Genomic DNA, 26,133 nt, shown 5'->3' with positions numbered 1-26,133 from the left:
TTTACCTGTTGTTGTTGTCTTAGCTGATTAGCTGTTGTTGTCTTACCCGTTGTTGTCTTAGCTAGCTCTCCCAATCAACACCTGTGATTACGTTATGCCTCGCTTTATGTCTCTCTCAAATGTCAATATGCCTTGTACACTGTTGTTTAGGATAGTTATCATTGTTTTAGTTTACTGCGGAGCCCCTAGTCCCACTCAACATGCCTCAGGCACCTCTTTTGTCCCACCTCCCACACATGCGGTGACCTCACCCAGCATAACTAGCGTGTCCAGAGATGCAACCTCTCTTGTCACTCTGTGCCTGGGTTTACCTCCACTGTACCCGCACCCCACCATACCCCTGTCTGTACATTATGCCCTGAATCTATTCTACCACACCCAGAAATGTGCTCCTTTTATTGTCTGTCCCCAACGCACTAGACGGCCAGTTCTTATAGCCTTTAACCGTTTCCTCATCCTACTCCTCCTCTGTTCCTCGGGTGATGTGGAGGTTAACCCAGGCCCTGCGTGTGCCCAGGAACTCTCACTTCTGTAACCGAAAAAGCCTTGGTTTCATGCACGTTAACATCAGAAGCGTCCTCCCTAAGTTTGTTTTACTTACTGCTTTAGCATACTCCGCCATCCCTGATGTCCTTGCCGTGTCTGAATCCTGGCTTAGGAAGGCCACCAAAAATTCGGAGATTTCCATACCCAACTACAACATTTTCCATCAAAAAGGGGTAGAAGTTGCAATCTACTCCAGAGATAGCCTGCAAAGTTCTATCATACTTTCCAGGTCTATGCCCAAACAGTTCAAACTTCTAATTTAAAAAATGTATCTCTCCAGAAATAAGTCTCTCACTGTTGCCGCCTGTTATAGACCCCCTCAGCTCCCAGCTGTGCCCTGGACACCATATGTGAATTGATTGCCACCATCTATCTTCAGATTTCGTTCTGTTAGGTGAGCTAAAATGGGATGTGCTTAACACCCCGGCCGACCTACACTCTAAACTAGATTCCCTCAATCTCACACAAATTATCAAGGAACCCACCAGGTACAACCCTAAATCCGTAAACATGGGCACCCTCATAGATATTATCCTGACCAACTTGCCCTGCAAATACACCTCTGCTGTTTTCAATCAGGATCTCAGCGATCACTGCCTCATTGCCTGCATCCGCTATGGGTCCGCGGTCAAACAACCACCCCTCATCACTGTCACTAGTTCCCGGGATATGCAACTTTTCATGGAAGTCAGGAACCAATACATGCAGTCAGTCAGGAAAGCAAAGACTAGCTTTTTCAAACAGAAATTTGCATCCTGTAGCTCTAACTCCAAAACGTTTTGGGAGACTGTAAAGTCCGTGGAGAACAAGAGCACCTCCTCCCAGCTGCCCACTGCACTGAGGCTAGGCGACACGGTCACCACCGATAAATCCATGATAATCAACATTTTCAATTAGCATTTCTCTACGGCTGGCCATGCTTTCCTCCTGGCTACCCCAACCCTGACCAACAGCTCCGCACCCCCCGCAGCTACTTGCACAAGCCTCCCCAGCTTCTCCTTCACCCAAATCCAGATAGCAGATGTTCTGAAAGAGCTGCAAAACCTGGACCCGTACAAATCAGCTGGGCTAGACAATCTGGACCCTCTCTAAAATTATCTGTCGCCATTGTTGCAACCCCTATTACCAGTCTGTTCAACCTCTCTTTCGTATTGTCCGAGATCCCTAAAGATTGGAAAGCTGCCACGGTCATCCCCCTCTTCAAAGGGGGTGACACTCTAGACCCAAACTGTCATAGACCTATATCCATCCTGCCCTGCCTTTCTAAAGTCTTTGAAAGCAAAGTTAATAAACAGATCACTGACCATTTCGAATCCCACCGTACCTTCTCTGCTGTGCAATCCAGTTTCCGAGCTGGTGACGGGTGCACCTCCGCCACGTTCAACGTACTAAACGATATCATAACCGCCATCGAAAAGACAGTAATGTGCTGCCGTCTTCATCGACCTTGCCAAGGCTTTCGACTCTGTCAATCACCGTATTCTTGTCGGCAGACTCAACAGTCTTGGTTTCTCAAATGACTGCTTCACCTGGTTCACCAACTACTTCTCAGACAGAGTTCAGTATGTCAAATCGGAGGGCCTGTTGTCCAGACCTCTGGCAGTCTCTATGGGGGTACCACAGGGTTCAATTCTCGGGCTGACTCTTTTCTCTGTATATAACAATGATGTCGCTCTTGCTGCGGGAGATTCCCTGATCCACCTCTACGCAGACGACACCATTCTGTATACATCTGGCCCTTCTTTGGACACTGTGTTAACTAATCTCCAAATGAGCTTTAATGCCATACAATACTCCTTCCATGGCCTCCAACTGCTCTTAAACGCTGGTAAAACCAAATGCATGCTTGTCAACTGTTCGCTGCCCGCACCCGCTCGCCCGACTAGCATCACTACTCTGGACGGTTTTGACTTAGAATATGTGGACAACTACAATTACCTAGGTGTCTGGCTAGACTGTAAACTCTCCTTCCAGACTCATATTAAACATCTCCAATCCAAAATTAAATCTAGAATCGGCTTCCTATTTCGCAACAAAGCATCCTTCACTCACACCGCCAAACATACACTTGTAAAACTGACTATCCTACCAATCCCCCGGCGATGTCACTTACAAAATAGCTTCCAATACTACTCAGCAAACTGGATGCAGTCTATCACAGTGCCATCCGTTTTGTCACCAAAGACCCTTATACCACACACCACTGCGACCTGTATGCTCTAGTCGGCTGGCCCTCGCTACATATTTGTCGCCAGACCCACTGGCTCCAGATCATCTATAAGTCTATGCTAGGTAATGCTCCGCCTTATCTCAGCTCACTGGTCACGATAACAACACCCACCCGTAGCACGCGCTCCAGCAGGTATATCTCACTGGTCATCCCCAAAGCCAACACCTCCTTTGTCCGCTTTTCCTTCCAGTTCTCTGCTGCCAATGACTGGAACAAATTGCAAAAATTGCTGAAGCTGGAGACTTAAATTTCCCTCACTAACTTTAAACATCAGCTATCTGAGCAGCTAACCGATCGCTGCAGCTCTACATAGCCCATCTGTAAATAGCCCACCCAATCTACCTACCTCATCCCCATGTTGTTTTTTTTACTTTTCTGCACACCAGTATTTCTACTTGCACATCATCATCTGCTCATCTATCACTCCATTGTTAATTTGCTAAATTGTAATTACTTCGCTACTATGGCCTATTTATTGCCTTACGTCCAATAGCCATTTGCACACACTGTATATAGACTTTCTTTTTTTTCTATTGTGTTATTGACTGTACACTTGTTTATTCCATGTGTAACTCTGTGTTGTTGTTTGTGTCGCACTGCTTTGCTTTATCTTGGCCAGATCGCAGTTGTAAATGAGAACTTGTTCTCAACTAGCTTACCTGGTTAAATAAAGGTGAAATAAATACAAATAAATTAGCTTATAGACCTGTATCTACATCACTGAACTATTCCCACCTCTATCCCTATATTTCTTTAGCATTAGCTTATAGACCTGTATCTACATCACTGAACTATTCCCACCTCTATCCCTATATTTTGTTAGCATTAGCTTATAGACCTGTATGTACATCACTGAACTATTCCCACCTCTATCCCTGTATTTTGTTAGCATTAGCTTATAGACCTGTATGTACATCCTCACAGAACTATCCCCACCTCTATCCCTGTATTTTGTTAGCATTAGCTTATAGACCTGTATGTACATCCTCACAGAACTATCCCCACCTCTGTCTCTATCTAAGTTACATACATAGTAGACTTGCCATTTTTGTTTATGACTTTCAAAGTTTCTTTCTTTAACAAGGGAGTGTACGTTGCTTGACACATTCATTATTTTTTCATTTTCAACTAGTGTACATTACAACGTCAATTGAGTATTGAGCATAAAGGATACCTTAAATAATCATCTGACTATTTGCTATAGGGAGTTATTTTAATGATTTCAAGCGACAACCAGCTGAAGTAGGACTGAAGCACTGAGACTGGAGTGAATGCTGAGAGGTGTAGTTTTTAGATAGCAGTACTCATTTGTGTTTTCCTCTGCCTTAGCTCTTTAATTCATTTGCATTATTAAGCATTAGTAGTTAATATAATTATTCAAGTCAATGTAGTTGGTGTCATCTGAATCATATTTAATTTGAATGGACGTTACGAAACTCACTTCAAATACCTGTTTTTGAGCACTAATGAAATCATAAAACCTTTTTTCTCCATGAATAGAAATCTCTTGAGACAACAAGAGAAGACAACCCACAAATCTGTGTTAGGCAAATAATCATGAATGTTTTATAACTCCTTATTAAATATTTAGATACTATAGAACCAGTAAACAAATAAATAGCAATTTATTAACTATACTTATAAACCCATTATAATTTCTTTTAAGTGTACCTTGATGAAGCAATGCATAAAACAGCTCAGAGTAAGGATAAGAAGATGCAAGTGAACTAAAGATTTACTCACCTACCTGAAGAGAATCAGTGACAAGACAGGACAGTACTGTGGTGTGGAACTCTGCCACAACGCCAGTGTCCAATTCATGAGACTCACACCTTGAATTTCCCTTGAATTACCCAAGAAGGCTCTACATGTCCAGACAGATGCAAATCCAGGGAAATTCAAGGAAATAGAGTGATACTAAAGCAACAGTGAGAACAGGTGATAATGCTATTGTGACTCTCTAATACAGTGTATCATTTACCCAACATTATTTTACACAATATAGTCTTGTTTTGACATACTGTCGATTAACCAGACAACCAGAAATATATCTGAAACCTAATAGGACCACTTTATTCCTTTATTAGTATGTCATTTAAATAGTATATGATATGAAGTATACTTTACTTGTCCATTTACATGGAAATTAATTTTGTGATTTCAACATACAAACATAAACAACACACCATGGTAATACAATATGGAAAACACCGGAGAGCTAATAGTTAGCCTAATGCACACATATTCAGTCCCTGCAGCCTACTGTCCCAGCATGCATTGGTACTATATGCAAAAAAATAAATAACATAATCATCACCGCAATCATCATCATTACAAACTTCATAAAAACAAGATGATCTATTCTGTCTCTTCTCTTAATGTAAATGTATGGACTTCAGTACTACATCACACCCCGTGGATGCATTTTGAATATACTAATATACTTTTCCCACATTTTGTTATGTTACAACCTTATTCTAAAGCGGATTAAATCGTTCCCCCCCCCCCCTCATCAACACAATACCCCATAGTGACAAAACAAAAACAGATTAAAAAAAAATACATGAAATATACATTTAAGTATTCAGACCCTTTACTCAGTACTTTGTTGAAGCACCTGTGACAGCGATTACAGCCTCGAGTCTTCTTGGGTATGATGCTACAAGCTTGGCACACCTGTATTTGGGGAGTTTATCCCCTTCTTCTCTGCAGATCCTCTCAAGCTCTGTCAGGTTGGATGAGGAGTGTCTCTGCACAGCTATTTTCAGCTTTCTCCAGAGATGTTAGATCAGGTTCAAGTCGGGGATCTGACTGGGCCACTCGAGGACATTCAGAGACTTGTCCCGAAGCCATTCCTGCATTGTCTTGGATGTGTGGGTTGTTGTCCTGTTGAAAGGTGAACCTTCACCCCAGTCTGTGGTCCTGAACTCTCTTTTCATCAAGGATCTCTCTGTACTTTGCTCCATTCATCTTTCCCTCTATCCTGACTAGTATTCCAGTCCCTGCTGCTCGGAAGAGTCTTGGTGGTTCCAAACTTCTTCCACTGTGTTCTTGGGGACCTTCAAGGCTGCAGAAATGTTTTGGTACCCTTTCCCAGATCTGTGCCTCGACAAAATCCTGCCTCGGAGCTCTACGGACAATTCCTTTGACCTCATGGCTTGGTTTTTGCTCTGACATGCACCGTCAACTGTGGGACCTTATATAGACAGGTGTGTGCCTTTCGAAATCATGTTCAATCAATTGAATTTACCACAGGTGGACTCCAATCAAGTTGTAGAACCATCTCAAGGATGATCAATGGAAACAGGATGGACCTGAGCTCAATTTAGAGTATCATAGCAAAGGGTCTGAATACTTATGTAAATAAGGTATGTCTGTTTTTAGCAAACATTTCTAAAAACCTGTTTTTGCTTTATCATTCCAAATAAATCAACTCAAATCAAATAAACTTTTATTTATAACATGCGCCGAATACAACAGGTGTAGACCTTGCCGTGAAATGCTTACTTACAAGCCCTTAACCAACAATGCAGTTCAATAAATAGAGTTAAGGAAACTAAATGGTTTACTAAATAAACCAAAGTAAAAAATATAAAATAAAATAAAAAGTAACACATTAAAATAGCAATAACGAGGCTATATACAGGGGCTACAGGTATTGAGTCAATGTGCGGGGGTACAGGTTTGTTGAGATCATTTTTACATGTAGGTAGGGGTAAAGTGACTATGCATAGATAATAAGCAGTGAGTAGCCGCAGTGTAAAAACAAATGGAGGATGGGCGGTATCAATGTAAATAGTCCTGGTGGCCATATTTGATTATTTGTTCAGCAGTGTTATGGCTTGGGGGTACAAGCTGTTAAGGACCATTTTTGTCCTAGTCTTAACAGTCCGGTACTGCTTGCCGTGGGGTAACAAAGAGAACAGTCTATGACTTGGACGACTGGAGTCTTTGACAATTTCTTGGGCCTTCCTCTGACACCACCTATTATATAGGTCCTGGATGGCAGGAAGCTTGGCCCCAGTGATGTACTGGGCCATAGGCACTACCCTCTGTAGCGCCTTACGGTCAGATGCCAGGCAGTTGCCATACCAGGCGGTGATGCAACCGGTCAGGATGCTCTCGATGGTGCAGCTGTATAACTTTTTGAGGATCTGGGGACCCATGCCAAATCTTTTCAGTGTCCTGAGGGGAAAAGGTGTTGTCGTGCCATATTCACAACTGTCTTGGTGTGTTTGGACCATGACAGTTTGTTGGTGATGTGGACACCAAGGATCTCGCTCCACTACAAGCATGTGGATGTTAAATGGGGCCTATACAGCCCTCCATTATTGTGTATTGTGTGTAGATTTATGAGGGAAAAATGTAGTTATTCTGTTTTAGAATAAGGCTGTAACGTAACATTTCTAATGTAAATAGTAGGATAGTACATTAGACTTGGTGGATTCATTTCTAGTATAACTAGTTGGATAGTACATTACACCTGGTGGATTCATTTCTAGTATAACTAGTTGGATAGTACATTACACCTGGTGGATTCATTTCTAGTATAACTAGTTGGATAGTACATTACACCTGGTGGATTCATTTCTAGTATAACTAGTTGGATAGTACATTACACCTGGTGGATTCATTTCTAGTATAACTAGTTGGATAGTACATTACACCTGGTGGATTCATTTCTAGTATAACTAGTTGGATAGTACATTACACCTGGTGGATTCATTTCTAGTATAACTAGTTGGATAGTACATTACACCTGGTGGATTCATTTCTAGTATAACTAGTTGGATAGTACATTACACCTGGTGGATTCATTTCTAGTATAACTAGTTGGATAGTACATTACACCTGGTGGATTCATTTCTAGTATAACTAGTTGGATAGTACATTACACCTAGTGGATTCATTTCTAGTATAACTAGTTGGATAGTACATTACATCTGGTGGATTCATTTCTAGTATAACTAGTTGGATAGTACATTACATCTGGTGGATTCATTTCTAGTATAACTAGTTGGATAGTACATTACATCTGGTGGATTCATTTCTAGTATAACTAGTTGGATAGTACATTACACCTGGTGGATTCATTTCTAGTATAACTAGTTGGATAGTACATTACACCTGCTGGATTCATTTCTAGTATAACTAGTTGGATAGTTAACCCTACACCAGGGGGCAGTATTATACTCTGTCAAACAGAACTTCTCACAACATAAAGTAGATCATTCCAAAGAGTTTTAATTTTCTGTACAGGCACAGGAGTCTCCCTCCTGTGTTGGGGTCTGATCCTCTATTGTGTTGGGTCCTCTCCCAGTGAGCCAGCTACTGGTCCCAGGTGAGAGACAGAGCATCTTGAACAGGTTGATCCTGAAGGACTTACACAGGAAGAAGTAGATGAGAGGGTCCAGACAGACGTTCATGGCTGACATCCACAAGGTGATCTCCTTACAGATCCGTAAGGTAACGTTAGTGCAGCTGGTTGTTGAGGTATCCTGAAGCGAGGTGTAGAAGATCCGTATGGAGTGGTAGGGGCCGAAACACACCAGAAAAACCACCAGAACCAAAAACACACGAACTTTGGTCTTATGCCTCCCTTCATCATTGCTGCTTCCTGATTTCCTGTATGATTGAAAAACCTTCCTTGCTATGCATATGTAGCAGACAAAAATAAGAACACACACCACCCAGAAGATTGCGTTGTTTAATTTGACCACGCCACCGTGAAGACCTTGTCCTGCATCGCTCTTCATTGCCATACAGAATTCTTTAGTCTTGTTTGTGGGATCCTGATTGGTCAGGATCATGGTTGGAATGACATTAGTGGCCAACAGCACCACCCAGATGGAAGCTGACAACACTTTACCGAAGACAAGGTTCTGACCCAACAACCTGCCACAGGGCCTGACGATCTTGAAGAAGCGGTCCAGACTGATGAGGCCCAACAGAATGATGCTCATGTACATACAGAGGTAGAAAATAACATCAGAGTAGCGACAGGCAAAGGCCTTCAGAGTCAGTGGAGCGCTGGGCAGGATTTTGGCTGCTTTGACAGGGATGGTCAGGGTCATGAGAAGATCAGCCGCCAGAAGGTTCTTCAGATACACCATGAAGGTAGACGTTGACCGAAGTTGCATGCAGACCCAGACTGCTACCCCATTGATGATGAGGGCCGGGATGAACAACAGGAAGTAGAGACTTGATATAGCCATACTTATGGTATCTTCATTAAAGCCACAGTCCATTAGAGGGGAAAGTGATGCCATTGTGGCTACTAGTTTTGAGGAATCTGCAAATGAGGTTAGCGAGAAAAATGATTAAAATAATAATTCATTTCTAGATTAAAGGGGAAATCTGCATTGGTACATCCATTTTAGGAATTATGAATAAATTATATGTAGCTATTGCTTCTTGAAGAATACATTTTAAAAATATAAATGGATCATGTGCTTAGTGTCGTACCCCATCAGAAAACCACTACCGGCTGGTTTCCCAGAGACAGGTTAAACCTAGTCCTAGTTAGCATGTTCAATGGATAATATCTATATATCAATCATTTAACCCTCAACCTACCATTTTGACCCCAAGAAGAAACTATTGGAAAAGCAACAATCATAGCAAAAATATAAACTGATTTCTTATCAAAACATATTTACACATGCAATTAATGTTATCTGAAATAAAAATTGACCAAAATGACTGTTAACCTCAATTCCATATGTTACTAAGCTAACATATGGAATTGTTTTAAGATGGTCATACCATGGATCATTTAGCCATTTGTTTTGGAATTTTAGGATGCCTTTAGGTATAAAAAAATATTTCGAAAAATTATTTGATAAAATATTTGGCCTTTATTATTATAGCCCACGCATTGAATTACACATTCAGAAATCGCAAAAAAGACAGTAAACAAATGTATCATAAGAAATAAGGTTTTGAAGTCGCTGTCCTATATTTTGGAGGTATAAGAAACATCTCCATACTTCCATTCATTTGTATGGGTTACCTTCAGATGAGTCCCGTGACACTTGTGGGGGATATAGAGCAAAAACGAGAATATCATCGTGTTCAAGAGAGTCTCCCCTTTCTACAGAGTGGTTTGTAGCCCAAAAGGTTTGGACACTACAGACAGAAGTTGGCATATCAGCATTATGGACTTCAGACGAGTCCCATGGAGCTTGTGGGGATCATAGAGCAAAACGGAGAACACCATTGTGTTCGTGTGTTCGGACGCTACAGACGTTTTCACGAGAAGAACAATTTTTTGGATGGTCTGAAAAACAAAGATGTAGCTCGGCCACCTTCTACTGCAGATGCAGAAGGCCGACATAGATGGATGCGGTGGTTTGAGACGCAGCCCATGCAAAAAAAAAACTGTCATATAGCACTAGATCTGATCACTCCAATATGGGTATCCCTCTGCGCAGCAGGATATATTCTGAGGAAGGATTTCAGATTAGTCCCGTGAGACTGCGGCTGACCCCCTTAAATACTGTAGTAGCCGACATACTACATCCACCTCTTCCTTTTCTCAGCTCATTCCAGAGAGGATTTGCTTGGTAAGAGCTCTAAGTTAGAGTGTATAAGAGCAGAAGTGTACCGGCTGCTATTCAATAGCTTGGAGCAGTTAGCTAGTTAGCCTCTCTATCAGAAGTTTCTTTCAGAAGTGTACCGGCTGCTATTCAATAGCTTGGAGCAGCTAGCTAGTTAGCCTCTCTATCAGAAGTTTCTATCAGAAGTGTACCGGCTGCTATTCAATAGCTTGGAGCAGCTAGCTAGTTAGCCTCTCTATCAGAAGTCTCTTTCAGAAGTGTACCGGCTGCTATTCAATAGCTTGGAGCAGCTAGCTAGTTAGCCTCTCTATCAGAAGTCTCTTTCAGAAGTGTACCGGCTGCTATTCAATAGCTTGGAGCAGTCAGCCTCTCCATCAGGGTGCTCTGCTGTCCCTCCATTCGGTTTTGGCTTGTGCCATCTCCTTTGGGTTCTTTCCTTGTTTTTATTGCTTGTGACAGTGTACCAACCTGGGCGATACTCATTTTGGTCTACCAGTATTGCAGCGCTGAGGGTTTGTCTTAGTTGTGACAGTGTTCGAACCTGGGCGATACTCAGTTTGGTCTACCAGTATTGCAGCGCTGAGGGTTTGTCTTAGTTGTGACAGTGTACCAACCTGGGCGATACTCAGTTTGGTCTACCAGTATTGCGGCGCTGCGGGTTTTGTCCACCAGAACCCTCACGGTTCTAGCTTTCGGGTTCGGGGACCATGCCTAACCCGCGAGATTGGAAGACTGTGTATGTTCCACTCAGCCAGACTTGCAGTTCTCCCCTAAGAGTAAGCCAGGTGTTGGGAGGTGCACCACGTTTTCATCTCTCACAGGGCGTGTCTTGCCCAGACATTTGTGTTCCACGGTGAACGAGCTATGCAAAGTAGCTAGCTTAGCGAGAGATGATCGTTGCAGGACTAAGCACAGTTACAGTATAAACGCACTTTCCCTTAAATCCTGCCAACCCGAACTATAGACACAGTACTATAGACACATACTATAGACACAGTAACCCGAACTATAGACGCAGTAATATTACACCGTTGGCTTCATTCTCCAGTATTGGGTTTATGCTAGACTAACCATAGTGATATTACACTGGTGTTTTTTCACACAGTTGCTGGGTGGCAATAGTTTTCTGTTACACTATTTTACAGTACAGACAGTAACTATCTTAGTTTCCCATGGAAACTCACATCTCGTCTCTATTACAGTTTGTAGCTGTGTTTATTATAGTTCTGTTGCAAACATTTACAGTACAAACAGTAACTATCCTAGTTTTTTTTTACGTTTTTTACGTTACTTAGATTGACGCACAGGTGCATCAATAGACACTTATGGATTCATTTGCATATTCTATCAAATTAAATGTAGTTTTGAACAGTTTTGAGTTTCGAACAGAATTTTGTCATATTTATGTGTTAAAAATGACTGCAATGTAGCCCTTTCCTGCTGTCAATGACCAAAAGCACCCTCTTTGGCCTCATGAGTGGAATGTTATTCATATTTTTCATAATTAATCAAGATTATAAAAAATTTAAGAAGACGAAATTCTCGTGTTTCTATGTCAAAAAACTGTTTTGTTATATTTCAGTCTTCTGTGCAAACTCAAAATGTAATACATTTCAACTCTATATCTGACATGGTACAGGTGTCTTCCTTTCTTTAGCCCATAACCATGTGTGTGAAGTGTAGACTTTTGTTTCAAAGTAGATTTGTTTAAGACTACCAAGAATCTGCAGTAAAATGTTTTAGAGGCAGTACACAACATTTTGAAATATACTTAATTGTATTAAGAAAAAGCCATTCAATTCACTACAAAAAGTGATCTTGAGAGTCGTTGACCAAAATATGGCTTTGTTTTCTTTATTTACTTACCCCACCGACAGCATCTCTGCTAGTGAAACAATGGGAGTGGTAGGGGCTACATTTTCTAAGCCACTTCAAACCAAATGGCATAGCACTCAAAATAGCATAACAAGTTGTCAATATAGAATATTGGAGGTTATACAACGGGTGGGTCTAATCCTGGATGCTGATTGGTTAAAACCGCATTCCACAAGTTACCACCGCCTAAATCTGTGATGTCGAAATGCCTATTTAATCTGTTCCATCTCACTGCGCAATCCATTGAGCAATCCATCTGCCCAGCCAGGCAATTTATAAACTTGATCTCCACTGATAAAATAATTTAAAAATGAAAAGCTGAAATGTCTTGAGTCAAAGAATATTCAACCCCTTTGTTATAGCAAACCTAAATAAGTTCAGGAGTAAAAATGTGCTTAACAAGTATTCATTCAAAAGTATTCATTCAAAAGTCAAAAAATGTATATACCAAACACAGATTGCCCCTTTAATGTTTTTGAAATTAAAACATAAATTTGACACCGCGATGTGGTTCATTTTCATTGTGTGAATTAATAGTTTATTGTTATTGCAAAATACAATTGAAAGCATAAAAGTGAAATGATTGTGATTCATAAAGTTCACAGGAAACATTTCTCAAAGCTTATTCTTTCTGTGTCAAAGGCATCCTTTTGTCAGATTTGGGATATTTACATACAATATTGTTTAATAAGAAACAAAATGTCCATGATGTGTTATTATAAATAAATAAAGTAAGGAAACTCACCGGTGAAGTTGTGAAGAACCATCTTGTCATGGAGGAAAGTCACTAAGATGTCTATGCTTACGTGTGAGATATGTTACTGCGATGTATTGGGACTGCGTTTGCTACGTCACCTAATACACTTCCTGAAGATGGGGAAGTGGTAAGATAAGAGCTAAAGCACAGGGTTAGTTATGAATATCTTTGGCTTTTGACCACAACAGAAAAAAAGCTGCCCAAACTTCTTATAATATAACAATATCATGCAACTTAGCAGATGCTTTTAACCAAAGTGACTAACAGTCATGCATGCATATATTTTATGTATGGGTGGCCCAGGAATCAAACCCACAATTCTGGCGTTGCAAGAGCCATGTTCTACCAACTGAGCCATATGATGGGACAATTGTTGTTGTCATGAATGGTGAACTGCTGCTAGCATCTGCACATGCAGATAGTATTTCTCCCACCAGTGACCTGGATTCGGCAGGTCAGGGAGGTTACATATGTTTGACATATTTTCACAGGGAGGTTGGTGTTTTTTTTCAATCCTGGAACTAATTATTATTTAAAAGATCAGACGTGTTTCTCTCTCTCATGCTCCTACACTATGCACACACACCCTTTCTTTCACATGAACTATTGTTTTTACATTCACTTTCAGCTGTCTTTAGCAGTGTGGTTTTTACTGGTGTTGTTTCCCATCTTGCTACTTCTCCGGAAAGCCTCCGGCCACTCACAGCTTGTTTTTTCTAGGTTCCTCTGTGGTCACTGTACAGTAGGTTGCAGGCTACCACCTGCCCTTAGGCCAACTGTTAATAGGTTGCATACTGCCTGTCTAAACATACAGAACATCTGGCTTTCAATGCATCAGAGAAATCAGTATCATATTGTTTTGTTGAAGAATGGTTAAAGACATGGATCAACGAATGGGAGAGAAAACATATTTAGATTTCACAAGTTTATGTAGTATAGAACGTTTTGCTGTACATTATATAGGCATTCGTGCTGTGCCATGGTTACACATGTTCCTAAAGCCTAAAAAAGAATGAGGTCAAAGCAGAATGCCAGTATGGGGAACTAAGCTGTTATGAGAGAGACTAGGTGACTTCTTTAGGTGATTTCCTTTGGCATGAGGTTATGGTGACGTTTAGAGGGGGTTATGACATTTTACAAACTGTTACAGACTGGTGTTACAGACTGGTGTTACAGACTGGTGTTACAGACTGGTTTGCATATTATTGTAATTATCACTGGTCTGTGCAGCGTTTCCTACTCTACTCTTTCCATTGCCCAGACAGAGCTACAACTAACACACAGTTCAGTTCCCGTCAGCCTTCCAGTAGAGGGCAGTATGATCCTCTGTGAAACATTCATCAGACCACAATACATGGAAGTCCTCCAGAAGAGAGCTTTAGTTCGCTACTGACAAGCAGAGGAGTCTCCCAGAGGGGTACTGCCTGTGTTGTGGTCCGGCCCTACCCCAGTGAGCCAGCTACAGGTCCCAGGTGGGAGATGGAGCGTCTTGAACAAGGTGGTCCTGAAGGACTTACAGAGGAAGAAATAGATGAGAGGGTCCAGGAGGGAGTTGAGGGAGGACAGCCAGAGTGTACTCTCCTTTAACTGGAAGAAGAACAGCTTGAGGTTGCAGTCAAACATGCGTCCCCGGGTCTGGCTCATGGTGTACGGCACGCGGGAGAAGTGGAACGGCACGAAGCACACAAAGAACACGGCCAGCACCAGGAAGACGTTTGAACTCACAGTCTTTCTCCGGGGCTGGCGCTGCCCGTTACCAGTACCAGCTCTGCTGGCTCCACCAGCACGGTAAGCGTTGGCGCGGGCGTAGGAACTGTACAGCTCTTTGGTGATGAGGGCATAACACACTATCACCGTCACCAGGTTGCCCCAGAAGATTACCTGGCACACATGGTTGACCAGCTCATGCCAATGCATACCAGCCGCCGTCTTCAGATCACTGCACTTGAAGTAGACCGAGGAGGGGCTGCGGCTGGTCAGGACCATGTTGGGCAGGGAGAGGGCCAGCAGGGAGCACCAGATAACCCCAGAGAGCAGTTTCCTGTGTGACAGACGGGCCGCGTTGGTCCCCTTGAAGGGCTGGAGGGTCTTCCTGCAGCGGTCGATGCTGATGAGGCCGAAGAAGAGGATGCTGATGTACATGGTGAGATAGAAGAGCACAGAGGAGACACGACAGACAAAGACACGCAGACCCACGGACGCCATGTTGGAGTCAGACAGCACCTACAGGACAAACACATTCATTTAGCACAGTCAGTGATTTAATTGCTGTTTATTCATACTTTTTTCATAGTTATTAATATTATAACTTTTATTAATAATATGATTATTATAATTGTAACTACACCTTGAAGGGGAAGGTGAGGGTCATGAGGACGTCGGCCACCACAATGTTCTTGAGGTAGATGATGAAGTGGGAGCGGCTAGGTATGCTGAAGAACACCCACACTGCCAGGCCGTTGAGGGACAGGCCCAACAGGAAGAGGAGGGAGTAGAGAACAGGAAACACCACAGTCTTCAGCACATTGTCACGGGAACAGCTGCTGTTGGTGTGGTTGTGATTGACAGGGGTCATGGCGAATCCTGTTGTGCTGTCCATATCTAGGGCTGTGCTGTATGAAGCAAAATAAAAGAGGTGAAAGTTGTACAGTACTGTATACTTCTTCATTTCATCCATTACTTACTGTAATGACGACTGACTTAGAGATAATATAGCTGCCCTCCCATACAAAACAATTTGTTTTTATATTCAGAATACATTATTAAATTGAATTTAAAAATTATGATGAATACACTCACAAAATGCACTGCAGATGAACTTTGTAACCACGTACAGCCAGGAAGTTTTTTTACAATTAACAAAGCTTAAAATGTTTAACTATCTAAATTACACGAGTTGTAATATCTTTTTCCATTTTGTTTTGGGTGTAAGCCTGTCTGATGTGTCTACGTGAACCCACCTGAGTATGCCAGGGGAAGATTGAGACTGACTGGTCCTGAGAGAGGATCCTGGAGGACCGTGACTTCTTCTCTCTCGGCGTGGGTTGGATTCGTTAGATACTCTACTTGGAATGCAGGGGTTTGGGCTCTTCAAGACAGAGAAATGCATGAAAATACCCTTCTCTCTCTCTTTAACAAAATGTGTGGACATGTTCTCTCCTCTCTCTCTCTCTCTCTCTTCTGCTTTTGTTTCCGGTCATGCCATTCAGAGGAAAGACAGTCTGGTCCCCCCCAGGTTCCTGCAGTCCACAACACCCTCTCATGAATGTTATCCTGTTGCACAATCTGGCCATCAGCTGATGTGTGTGTGTTAGTACGCGGTACACTGAGTGGACAAAATATTAAGAACACTTGTCGAGTTGCACCCCCCCTGTTTTTGCCCTCAGAACAGCGTCAATTCGTCGGGGCATGGACTCTACAAGGTGTCAAAAGCGTTCCACAGCGATGCTGGCAGAAGTTGACTCCAATGCTTCCCACAGTGTCAAGTTAGCTTGATGTCCATTGGGTGGCGGACCATTCTTGTGTCGACACACAGGAAACTGTTGAGCGTGAACAACCCAGCAGCGTTGCAGTTCTTGACACAAACCTGTGTGCCTGGCACCTACTACCATACCCCGTTCAAAGGCACTTAAATATTTTGTCTTGCCCATTCACCCTCTGGATGGCACACATATACAATCCATGTCTCAATTGTCTCAAGGTTTAAAAATCCTTCTTTAACCGATCTCCTCCCCTTCATCTACGCTGATTGAAGTGGATTTAACAAGTGACATCAATAAGAGATCATAGCTTTCACCTAGATTCACCTGGTCAGTCTGTGTCATGAAAAGAGCAGGTGTTCTTAATGTTTTGTATATTCAGTGTATAGTGCACTACATTTGACCAGAGCCCAATCCCATATGTCATGGACAATGCTGTGATAGTACAGTATATTTGTTTAGTCATGGACAATACTGTGCTAGTAAACTCAGCAAAAAAAGAAACATCCTCTCACTGTCAACTGTGTTTATTTTCAGCAAACTGAACATGTGTAAATATTTGTGTGACCATAACAAGATTCAACAACTGAGACATAAACTGAACAAGTTCCACAGACATGTGATTAACAGAAATGGAATAATGTGTCCCTGAACAAAGGGGAGGGGGGGGGGGGGGGGGGGGTCAAAATCAAAAGTAACAGTCAGTATCTGGTGTGGCCACCAGCTGCATTAAGTACTGCAGTGCATCTCCTCCTCATGGACTAGTACAATATATCTGTTTAGTCATGGACAATGCTGTGATAGCACAGTATACAGCGTGTAGCCTACTGTAGGTCACCATATTTGTGTTTTCATGCTGAGCATATGCAGGTGTGTGTGTGTTTTAGTATGCCGAATACAATGGGTAGTTTTGGTTATCATATTTCACATTTTGGGGTTTTGTTTATTCAACATGTCATTTCCATTTGAAGCATATAACAGCACCGTTCTGGACCAACAGTCTCAGAATAAAAAACACATGGAAACCTGATGCTTTAATGAGACAGACTGGTTTCCTTTCAGGACACTTCAAGGACTCTTAAGAGGGGCTTTGTGACATCACTGTCCCACTGTCCTCACAATCTGTATGTTCTCTTCACGGGGGCTGAATGACATCACAGATTGGCCCAGACCATGAAAATAATACACCCTCTACTGTGATGATCTTATGACCTGGGAATGTTGACATAAAACGTCTCCCTGTATAAAAACCCAGCATAAAAAAACACGCCAAGCAATGCAGAAGAACAGTGGCTAGGAAAAACTCCCTAGAAAGGCAGGAACGTAGGAAGAAACCTAGAGAGGAACCAGGTTCTGAGGGGTGGCCAGTCCTCTTCTGTCTGTGCCGGGTGGAGATTATAAGGGCACAAGGCCATTAAGGCCAGAAAGTTCTTTTAAGATGTTCAAACATTCATAGACGACCAGCAGGGTGAAATAATAATAACAGCAATTGCGTAGGGTGCAACAGGTGAGAGAGAGAATTAGATCAAATCAAATTGGTGCAGGCCAGTCAAGTTCTTCCACACCAATCTCGACAAACCATTTCTGTGTGGTCCCTGCAACAATGTTCCAACATCTATTGGAAAGCTTTTCCAGAAGAGTGGATGATGTTATAACAGCAAAGTGGGGACCAACTCCATATTAATGCCCATGATTCTGGAATGAGATGTTTGGCGAGCAGGTGTCCACATACTTTTGGCCACGTAGTGTATATAATAGAACACAGCGTTGCTGGTAAAACAATGAAATTGGCATAAAATAATTATAGGTAGCAATCTGATACTGTAGATTATAGATGAATGACACTGCTCAGTGATCAATAAATATAATTTCTTCATCCAAGAACTGAACTAAATGTAGGTGGGGACATGCTATTTACACCATAAACACGTGGTGCGTGAGAACAACATTTTGGTGTGTGGTGTGTGTATGTGAATTTGTGTGTGTATGTGAGTTTGTGTGGGTGTTTATGAATATTTGCTGTCTTTTCTGCTTCCCATGAATGTCCCAGTGATGTATAGGTATCAGGTGTGGTGATCAGTTCTTACTGATGCCTTTCAGGAGAAAGAAGAGAGAAGAGAGAGAGAAGCAGAGGGGAAGTGAGAGTGTTCTCCTCTGATCAGAGAGAGGATGTGAGAGTATTCTCTCAGCTGAGGATAATACCCGGTTTGTGTCTGCATGCTAGTTGACCCCTGCCCCTTTAGGACACACACACACACACACACACACACACACACACACACACACACACACACACACACACACACACACACACACACACACACACACACACACACACACACACACACACAGCCTGGCGGGACAGGACGAAATAAAGGAATTCAACACCAACCCTGTTTTTTTTTTCACGTTAAACCCTCACAACCTCCACCCCTCTCCTTTCCCCAATATCCGCTGTAGGAGCACTCCTCACTCGCTTAATCTGCCCCTCCTCCAATCCCCATGACTCCACTTCAGCTCTCTAATTGCTTTAGCAGCCCAGCTTAAGGCTCATAATCATTCCAAGGCATGGATGAAGTAATAAACAGAGAGGGGTGGGGATGGATGATGAAAGCGAGGGATTGACCGGAGACAGAGAGGAAGTGTCCAACTCGGCGGAAAATCTGTCCTCCTCCGGCAGGTGGCGTGTTTTTTCATTGTTTCGTCCACCAAGTGAGTTTTTGTATGGAGGTCAATGAGAGTTTCGAAAATGGTCAACAAAAACATGAATGGCATATTTTGCGCACGTGAGGTTTATTTGATCAAATGGACGTTTCGTAATGCTTAAGTTGTTACGATTGTACTGATAATAGTAGGACACGTGACATCCCGCCAACTTTGAGGAAAAACACTTTATATCGGAGTTGTCTGGAGATGGTTATGCATATTCATGACATGAGGCTAATAGCATAGCATCTCTCTCCATTGAATACAGGCGGTTGACATTAACAACCCTCATCGAATATTGCAAAAAGGATTACAATAATGACATTTATTCACCAATCCAAAGAAAGTATAGGCGGGAGCTAGACAGCCCGCCGTGCCACTTTGTGGACAACGACTGTTCCCCATTGTTATGGCGGAGAGACAGTATCTTGTCAGTATATCCATCATCTCTGGAATGACTGCCTGTCTGGTTTTCTCCGGTCTCTTCCTGATGTGATGTCATCATAATGTCAAAGTGTTCTCTCTGGGCCTGAGGGAGGAGTGTAGGAGAGAGACCTAACATCAGGAGATGTAATAGAATGAGCAATGACAGAGACATGGACCGTGGGCATGGAGGATCCTGGGGGTGGAAAAAACAGTAGATGAACTTTGAACCTTAACCCCTACAGGGGTTGGACCATATCTGTTCGAGAGATGAAGGGGTATTGAAGAATTAGGAGATCTTTTATTTAGGGTTCAGTGACCTTTTGGGAATTCTCTATGTTTGTTAGTGTATATATATATATATATATATATATATATATATATGTTTAGAATGGCAGTCTGTCAGGCTAGCTCCTGAACACACACCCTGAACGTGCAGGCTGCTCTGTTTTGAAAGTGTAAGGTTACTACAGCTACTGATGTTGGCAGCCTGTTCAGTCAGATCAGGTATAGCTTTTCCACATGGCTCCAACACTTGCAAAACAGAAGCTTTAAAAAAGGCACTGGAAAAACAATTTCAGGCCTACACCATGTTGCGGGTGTTTTGGTAAGGGAGTTGAGGGCCACTAACTAACCTGGGCCCCTGACACCATCAGGGCATCAACTTAACCTGACACCATCAGGGCATCAACTTAACCTGACACCATCAGGGCATCAACTTAACCTGACACCATCAGGGCATCAACTTAACCTGACACCATCAGGGCATCAACTTAACCTGACACCATCAGTGTGACGAGCTTGTGTTTAGAGGTAGGTGAAGGAGTCAAGTGCAGGAGAGCAGAGCTGTCCGAGATGCGTTATTTAATAGGCAAGTCCACAAACATACAGGTACAATACTAAAATAAACACCCTTGACAGAGAAAGCAGTTACTCACGGAAGGAGGGAAAAAAAACAGGGAGAGGAACCACCTTCGGTGGAAGTTGTGACAATCAGGGTATAAACTAACCTGACAGCAGCAGGGTATAAACTAACCTGACAGCAGCAGGGTATAAACTAACCTGACAGCAACATGGTATAAACTAACCTGACAGCAGCAGGGTATAAACTAACCTGACAGCAGCAGGGTATAAACTAACCTGACAGCAGCATGGTATAAACTAACCTGACAGCAACATGGTATAAACTAACCTGACAGCAGCATGGTATAAACTAACCTGACAGCAACATGGTATAAACTAACCTGACAGCAACATGGTATAAACTAACCTGACAGCAGCATGGTATAAACTAACCTGACAGCAACATGGTATAAACTAACCTGACAGCAGCAGGGTATAAACTAACCTGACAGCAGCAGGGTATAAACTAACCTGACAGCAGCAGGGTATAAACTAACCTGACAGCAGCAGGGTATAAACTAACCTGACAGCAACATGGTATAAACTAATCTGACAGCAACATGGTATAAACTAACCTGACAGCAACATGGTATAAACTAACCTGACTGTAACAGTCATCAGAGGAAGTGGACCAAGGCGCAGCAGGTTGAGTGCTCATTTTTAACTTTTAATAAACGGCGCACTAAAAATACAACCCAGGAACCACACAGTAATGCACAAACAACCTCCCACAATTTCGATAACAAACACACTCCTAATTATAGGACCTTCAATCAGAGGCAACGATAAACAGCTGCCTCCAATTGAAGGCCCCAATCCCAATTACCTAAACATAGAAATAGAATGACTAGACGGAACATAGAAATACAATAACATAGAACATAGGCCAAAACCCCGGAATACATAAATCAAACACCCCTCTACATAAACACACACTCTAACACACCCTGAACCACATAAAACAAATACCCCCCTGCCACGTCCTGACCAAACTACAATAACAAATAACCCCTTTACTGGTCAGAACGTGACACTGACACCATCACTATATAAACTAACCTGACACCATCACTATATAAACTAACCTGACACCAGCAGGGTATAAACTAACCTGAAACCATTAGGATACAAACTAACCTGAAACCATTAGGATACAAACTAACCTGACACCATCAGGGTATAAACTAACCTGACAGCAGCAGCGTATAAACTAACCTGACAGCAGCAGCGTATAAACTAACCTGACATCAGCAGCGTATAAACTAACCTGAAACCATTAGGATACAAACTAACCTGAAACCATTAGGATACAAAATAACCTGACACCAGCAGGGTATAAACTAACCTGACATCAGCAGGGTATAAACTAACCTGACATCAGCAGCATATAAACTAACCTGAAACCACCCCTCTACATAAACACACACGCTAACACACCCTGAACCACATAAAACAAATACCCCCCTGCCACGTCCTGACCAAACTACAATAACAAATAACCCCTTTACTGGTCAGAACGTGACACTGACACCATCACTATATAAACTAACCTGACACCATCACTATATAAACTAACCTGACACCAGCAGGGTATAAACTAACCTGACACCAGCAGGGTATAAACTAACCTGACACCAGCAGGGTATAAACTAACCTGACATCAGCAGGGTATAAACTAACCTGACACCAGCAGGGTATAAACTAACCTGACACCAGCAGGGTATAAACTAACCTGACACCAGCAGGGTATAAACTAACCTGACACCAGCAGGGTATAAACTAACCTGACACCAGCAGGGTATAAACTAACCTGAAACCATTAGGATACAAACTAACCTGAAACAATTAGGATACAAACTAACCTGACACCATCAGGGTATAAACTAACCTGACACCATCAGGGTATAAACTAACCTGACACCAGCAGGGTATAAACTAACCTGACATCAGCAGCATATAAACTAACCTGAAACCATTAGGATACAAACTAACCTGACATCAGCAGCGTATAAACTAACCTGAAACCATTAGGATACAAACTAACCTGAAACCATTAGGATACAAACTAACCTGACATCAGCAGGGTATAAACTAACCTGACATCAGCAGGGTATAAACTAACCTGACATCAGCAGCATATAAACTAACCTGAAACCATTAGGATACAAAATAACCTGACACCAGCAGGGTATAAACTAACCTGAAACCATTAGGATACAAACTAACCTGAAACCATTAGGATACAAACTAACCTGACATCAGCAGGGTATAAACTAACCTGACATCAGCAGCATATAAACTAACCTGACATCAGCAGCATATAAACTAACCTGAAACCATTAGGATACAAAATAACCTGACACCAGCAGGGTATAAACTAAACTGACATCAGCAGGGTATAAACTAACCTGACATCAGCAGCATATAAACTAACCTGACAGCAGCAGGGTATAAACTAACCTGACAGCAGCAGGGTATAAACTAACCTGAAACCATTAGGATACAAACTAACCTGACACCAGCAGGGTATAAACTAACCTGACACCAGCAGGGTATAAACTAACCTGATACCAGCAGGGTATAAACTAACCTGACATCAGCAGGGTATAAACTAACCTGACACCAGCAGGGTATAAACTAACCTGAAACCATTAGGATACAAACTAACCTGACACCATCAGGGTATACACTAACCTGACACCAGTAGGGTATAAACTAACCTGACACCAGCAGGGTATAAACTAACCTGAAACCATTAGGATACAAACTAACCTGACAGCAGCAGGGTATAAACTAACCTGACAGCAGCAGGGTATAATCTAACCTGACATCAGCAGGGTATAAACTAACCTGACATCAGCATGGTATAAACTAACCTGACAGCAGCAGGGTATAAACTAACCTGACAGCAGCAGGGTATAATCTAACCTGACAGCAGCAGGGTATAATCTAACCTGACAGCAGCAGGGTATAAACTAACCTGACACCAGCATGGTATAAACTAACCTGACACCAGCATGGTATAAACTAACCTGACACCAGCAGGGTATAAACTAACCTGACACCAGCAGCATATAAACTAACCTGAAACCATTAGGATACAAACTAACCTGACACCATTGGGGTATGAATTAACCTGACACCATCAGGTATTCTTACTTATTCCTAGACACATTTTCAATGATGTATGAAACTGGAGTTGTTCTTCATCAACTGGTAAATCATAAACAACGAAGCAGGTGTCACAACGTCTACGGAAGGTGGCTCCTCTCCCCGTTTGGGCGACGCTCGGTGGTCTTCGTCACCGGCCTACTAGCTGCCACCGATCCCCTTTTCATTTTCGTTTGGTATTGTCTGTTTTGTGTTACCACCTGTTTTGAGTTAGTTCGTTAGTGGGGGTATTTAGTCTGGCTTCCTAGGTTTAGGTTTGTGTGGGATTATTTGTGTCTTCTGTTGTGAGGGTTGGTGTCTACACACTGTGTGTTGTTGCAAGGACGGTTTTCCCTGGGCTGCGTCCCGACTCAGTTCTGGTGGATTTTGCCCTATTGGGTTCCTTGTTCTCTGCCTAAGTGTTTGGCATTTTTGGACTTGGTAACTATTAAACGTGTTACTACGTACCTTTGGTCTCCTGCGCCTGACTTCACCCCTCCTTCACTTCTAGTGCACCGTGACAGCAGGTTAATAGGTTAAACATTTCACTTCTAATTCCAATGCTTTCAAGATACAACAGGTATGTTTATTTTGTATGCATATTTCCCATCACCTAATAAACAACCGCATTACCAGTCTGGTGTTAAGCTTTCTGTGCTGTATTGACGTATTACATCTGCTGCTTTAGATTGAACGGTCACATCTCAGTTATTGTTTTCATATCTACAAAAAAGTAACTTTTATTTACTTTCAGAGTGCAAGCTGATCAATTGGTCAAAAATGTAGGTATTGCCAGATGTTCACTGTCTGAAGAACAGGCCATGGAAGCTTTATTGCTGGCAAGTGTCCATAACCAGAGATAATTAAACGTATGTTCTTTTTCTGTCTTCCTCTGCCTGTCTTGTTCTACATGGAACCTGTCTCACATGCACAGTTTGGAGGAAGGATACCTTGACCTGTCAAATTCTATCCACCTGTTCTGCGTGGGATATGTGTTCCTACCTCGTCTGCGGGCAGATCTGCAGCATTTCAGAGTTGGAATAATCACCCTTTAAGTAAAAAGGCAAACATGACACCTCAGCAGCTGTTGCCTTAGCACTACACAACTGACTCAAATGATCAATTCATCAAGCAAGTGGTATTTATGTCTAATAATGACATTATCTTCTATTGTTTGTCCTCATGTGTCGGTTTTTCAGCATAAAGTACTCTGGACACCAGATGAGACCACACACAATAAGTCTCTCTCCTTCACTTCATCCCTCTCCCCCTTTTCCCTAAATCCTCTAGGTTGTATCAGCTGTGTTGGTGAACCCCTCCCGCATCTGAACTGGCTGATACAGAGGGCACAGCATGATCAGAGGAGAGAGGTCACTTGGTCGGGACAACAGGAAGTATTATTAAAGATGCTTTACATTGAAATACAGATTGGGACTACTACATCTCTGTGTTAATGATCCAAGGTCAGTTTTGCATTTAACCTCCTGATGATTATGATGACTGACCGTGTTAGCATGATTAAGCTTTGTTTGTTTAAAAAAATGTATTCTATCCATCTGTCTCATCTGCAGGTATGTTTTTATGTGAGAGCGGAAGCCAGACCCGTCATCGCCACCTCACACGCTCTTAAGATAACCTTCGGGCCAACTGGGGGCTTAAGGCTGGTTAGGTGACACCGCATTGAAATACTATCCTCTCATTGGCTCCTCTCCACCAAAAACCTGAAATCTCCATCCCTAACTATAAAATTTTCCGCCAAGGTAGAACTGCCAAAGGGGACAGCGTTAGCCTGCAGAATTCTGTCTTACTATCCAGGTCTGTACCCAAACAATTCGAGCTTCTACTTCTAAAAATGCACCTTTCCAGAAACAAGTCTCTCACTTTCTATAGACCACCCTCTGCCCCCAGCTGTGCCCTCGACACCATATGTGAATTGATTGCCCCCATCTATCTTCTGAGCTCGTGCTACTAGGTGACCTAAACTGGGACATGCATAACACCCCGGCCATCCTACAATCTAAGCTTGATGCCCGCAATCTCACACAAATTATCAATGAACCTACCAGGTACAACCCCAAATCCGTAAAGACGGGCACCCTCATAGATGTCATCCTAACTAACTCGCCCTCCAAATACACCTCTGCTGTTTTCAATCAAGATCTCAGCGATCATTGCCTGCATCCGTAATGTATCTGCGACCAAACGACCACCCCTCATCACTGTCAAACGCTCCCTAAAACACTTCTGCGAGCAAGCCTTTCTAATGGACCTGGCCGGTATATCCTGGAGTGACATTGACCTCATCCCGTCAGTATAGGATGCCTGGTTATTCTTAAACCTGTTATGGCTAGGTGTTCCGCTAGCGGAACGCCTCGACAACAATGCAGAACGTGAAACACAAATTGAATTATTGTAACTATTTTAACTTTCATAAAATCACAAGTGCAATACACCAAATTAAAGCTAAACCTCTTGGTAATCTAGCCACAGTGTCATATTAAAAAA

The 26,133-nt window shown here is 42.4% G+C and overlaps 2 protein-coding genes across 2 annotated transcripts; both read right to left on the bottom strand.

Annotated features, from left to right (window-relative positions):
- Positions 1-4,844: 4,844 nt before the first annotated feature.
- On the bottom strand, positions 4,845-13,529 carry LOC106581496 (P2Y purinoceptor 13-like). The gene is made up of 2 exons (XM_014163574.3): positions 12,956-13,529; positions 4,845-9,068 (listed from the first exon to the last, which is right to left on the bottom strand). Exons 1-2 carry the CDS (start codon positions 12,975-12,977, stop codon positions 8,020-8,022), a joined length of 1,071 nt encoding a protein of 356 aa, XP_014019049.1. The 5' UTR covers positions 12,978-13,529; the 3' UTR covers positions 4,845-8,019.
- Positions 13,530-13,877: 348 nt separating this feature from the next.
- On the bottom strand, positions 13,878-16,159 carry LOC106581495 (P2Y purinoceptor 12). Its single transcript, XM_014163573.3, has 3 exons — positions 15,928-16,159; positions 15,315-15,579; positions 13,878-15,190 (listed from the first exon to the last, which is right to left on the bottom strand). The coding sequence occupies exons 1-3, from the start codon at positions 16,116-16,118 to the stop codon at positions 14,354-14,356; spliced, it is 1,293 nt and encodes a 430-aa protein (XP_014019048.1). The 5' UTR covers positions 16,119-16,159; the 3' UTR covers positions 13,878-14,353.
- Between the last annotated feature and the right edge of the window lie 9,974 nt (positions 16,160-26,133).

This window comes from Salmo salar, chromosome 20 (genome assembly GCF_965601325.2).
Source record: "Salmo salar chromosome 20, fSalSal1, whole genome shotgun sequence".
Lineage (NCBI taxonomy): Eukaryota > Metazoa > Chordata > Actinopteri > Salmoniformes > Salmonidae > Salmo > Salmo salar.
Note: the sequence above shows the minus strand (reverse complement) of the source record. Positions and strands in the feature narration are given on the sequence as shown.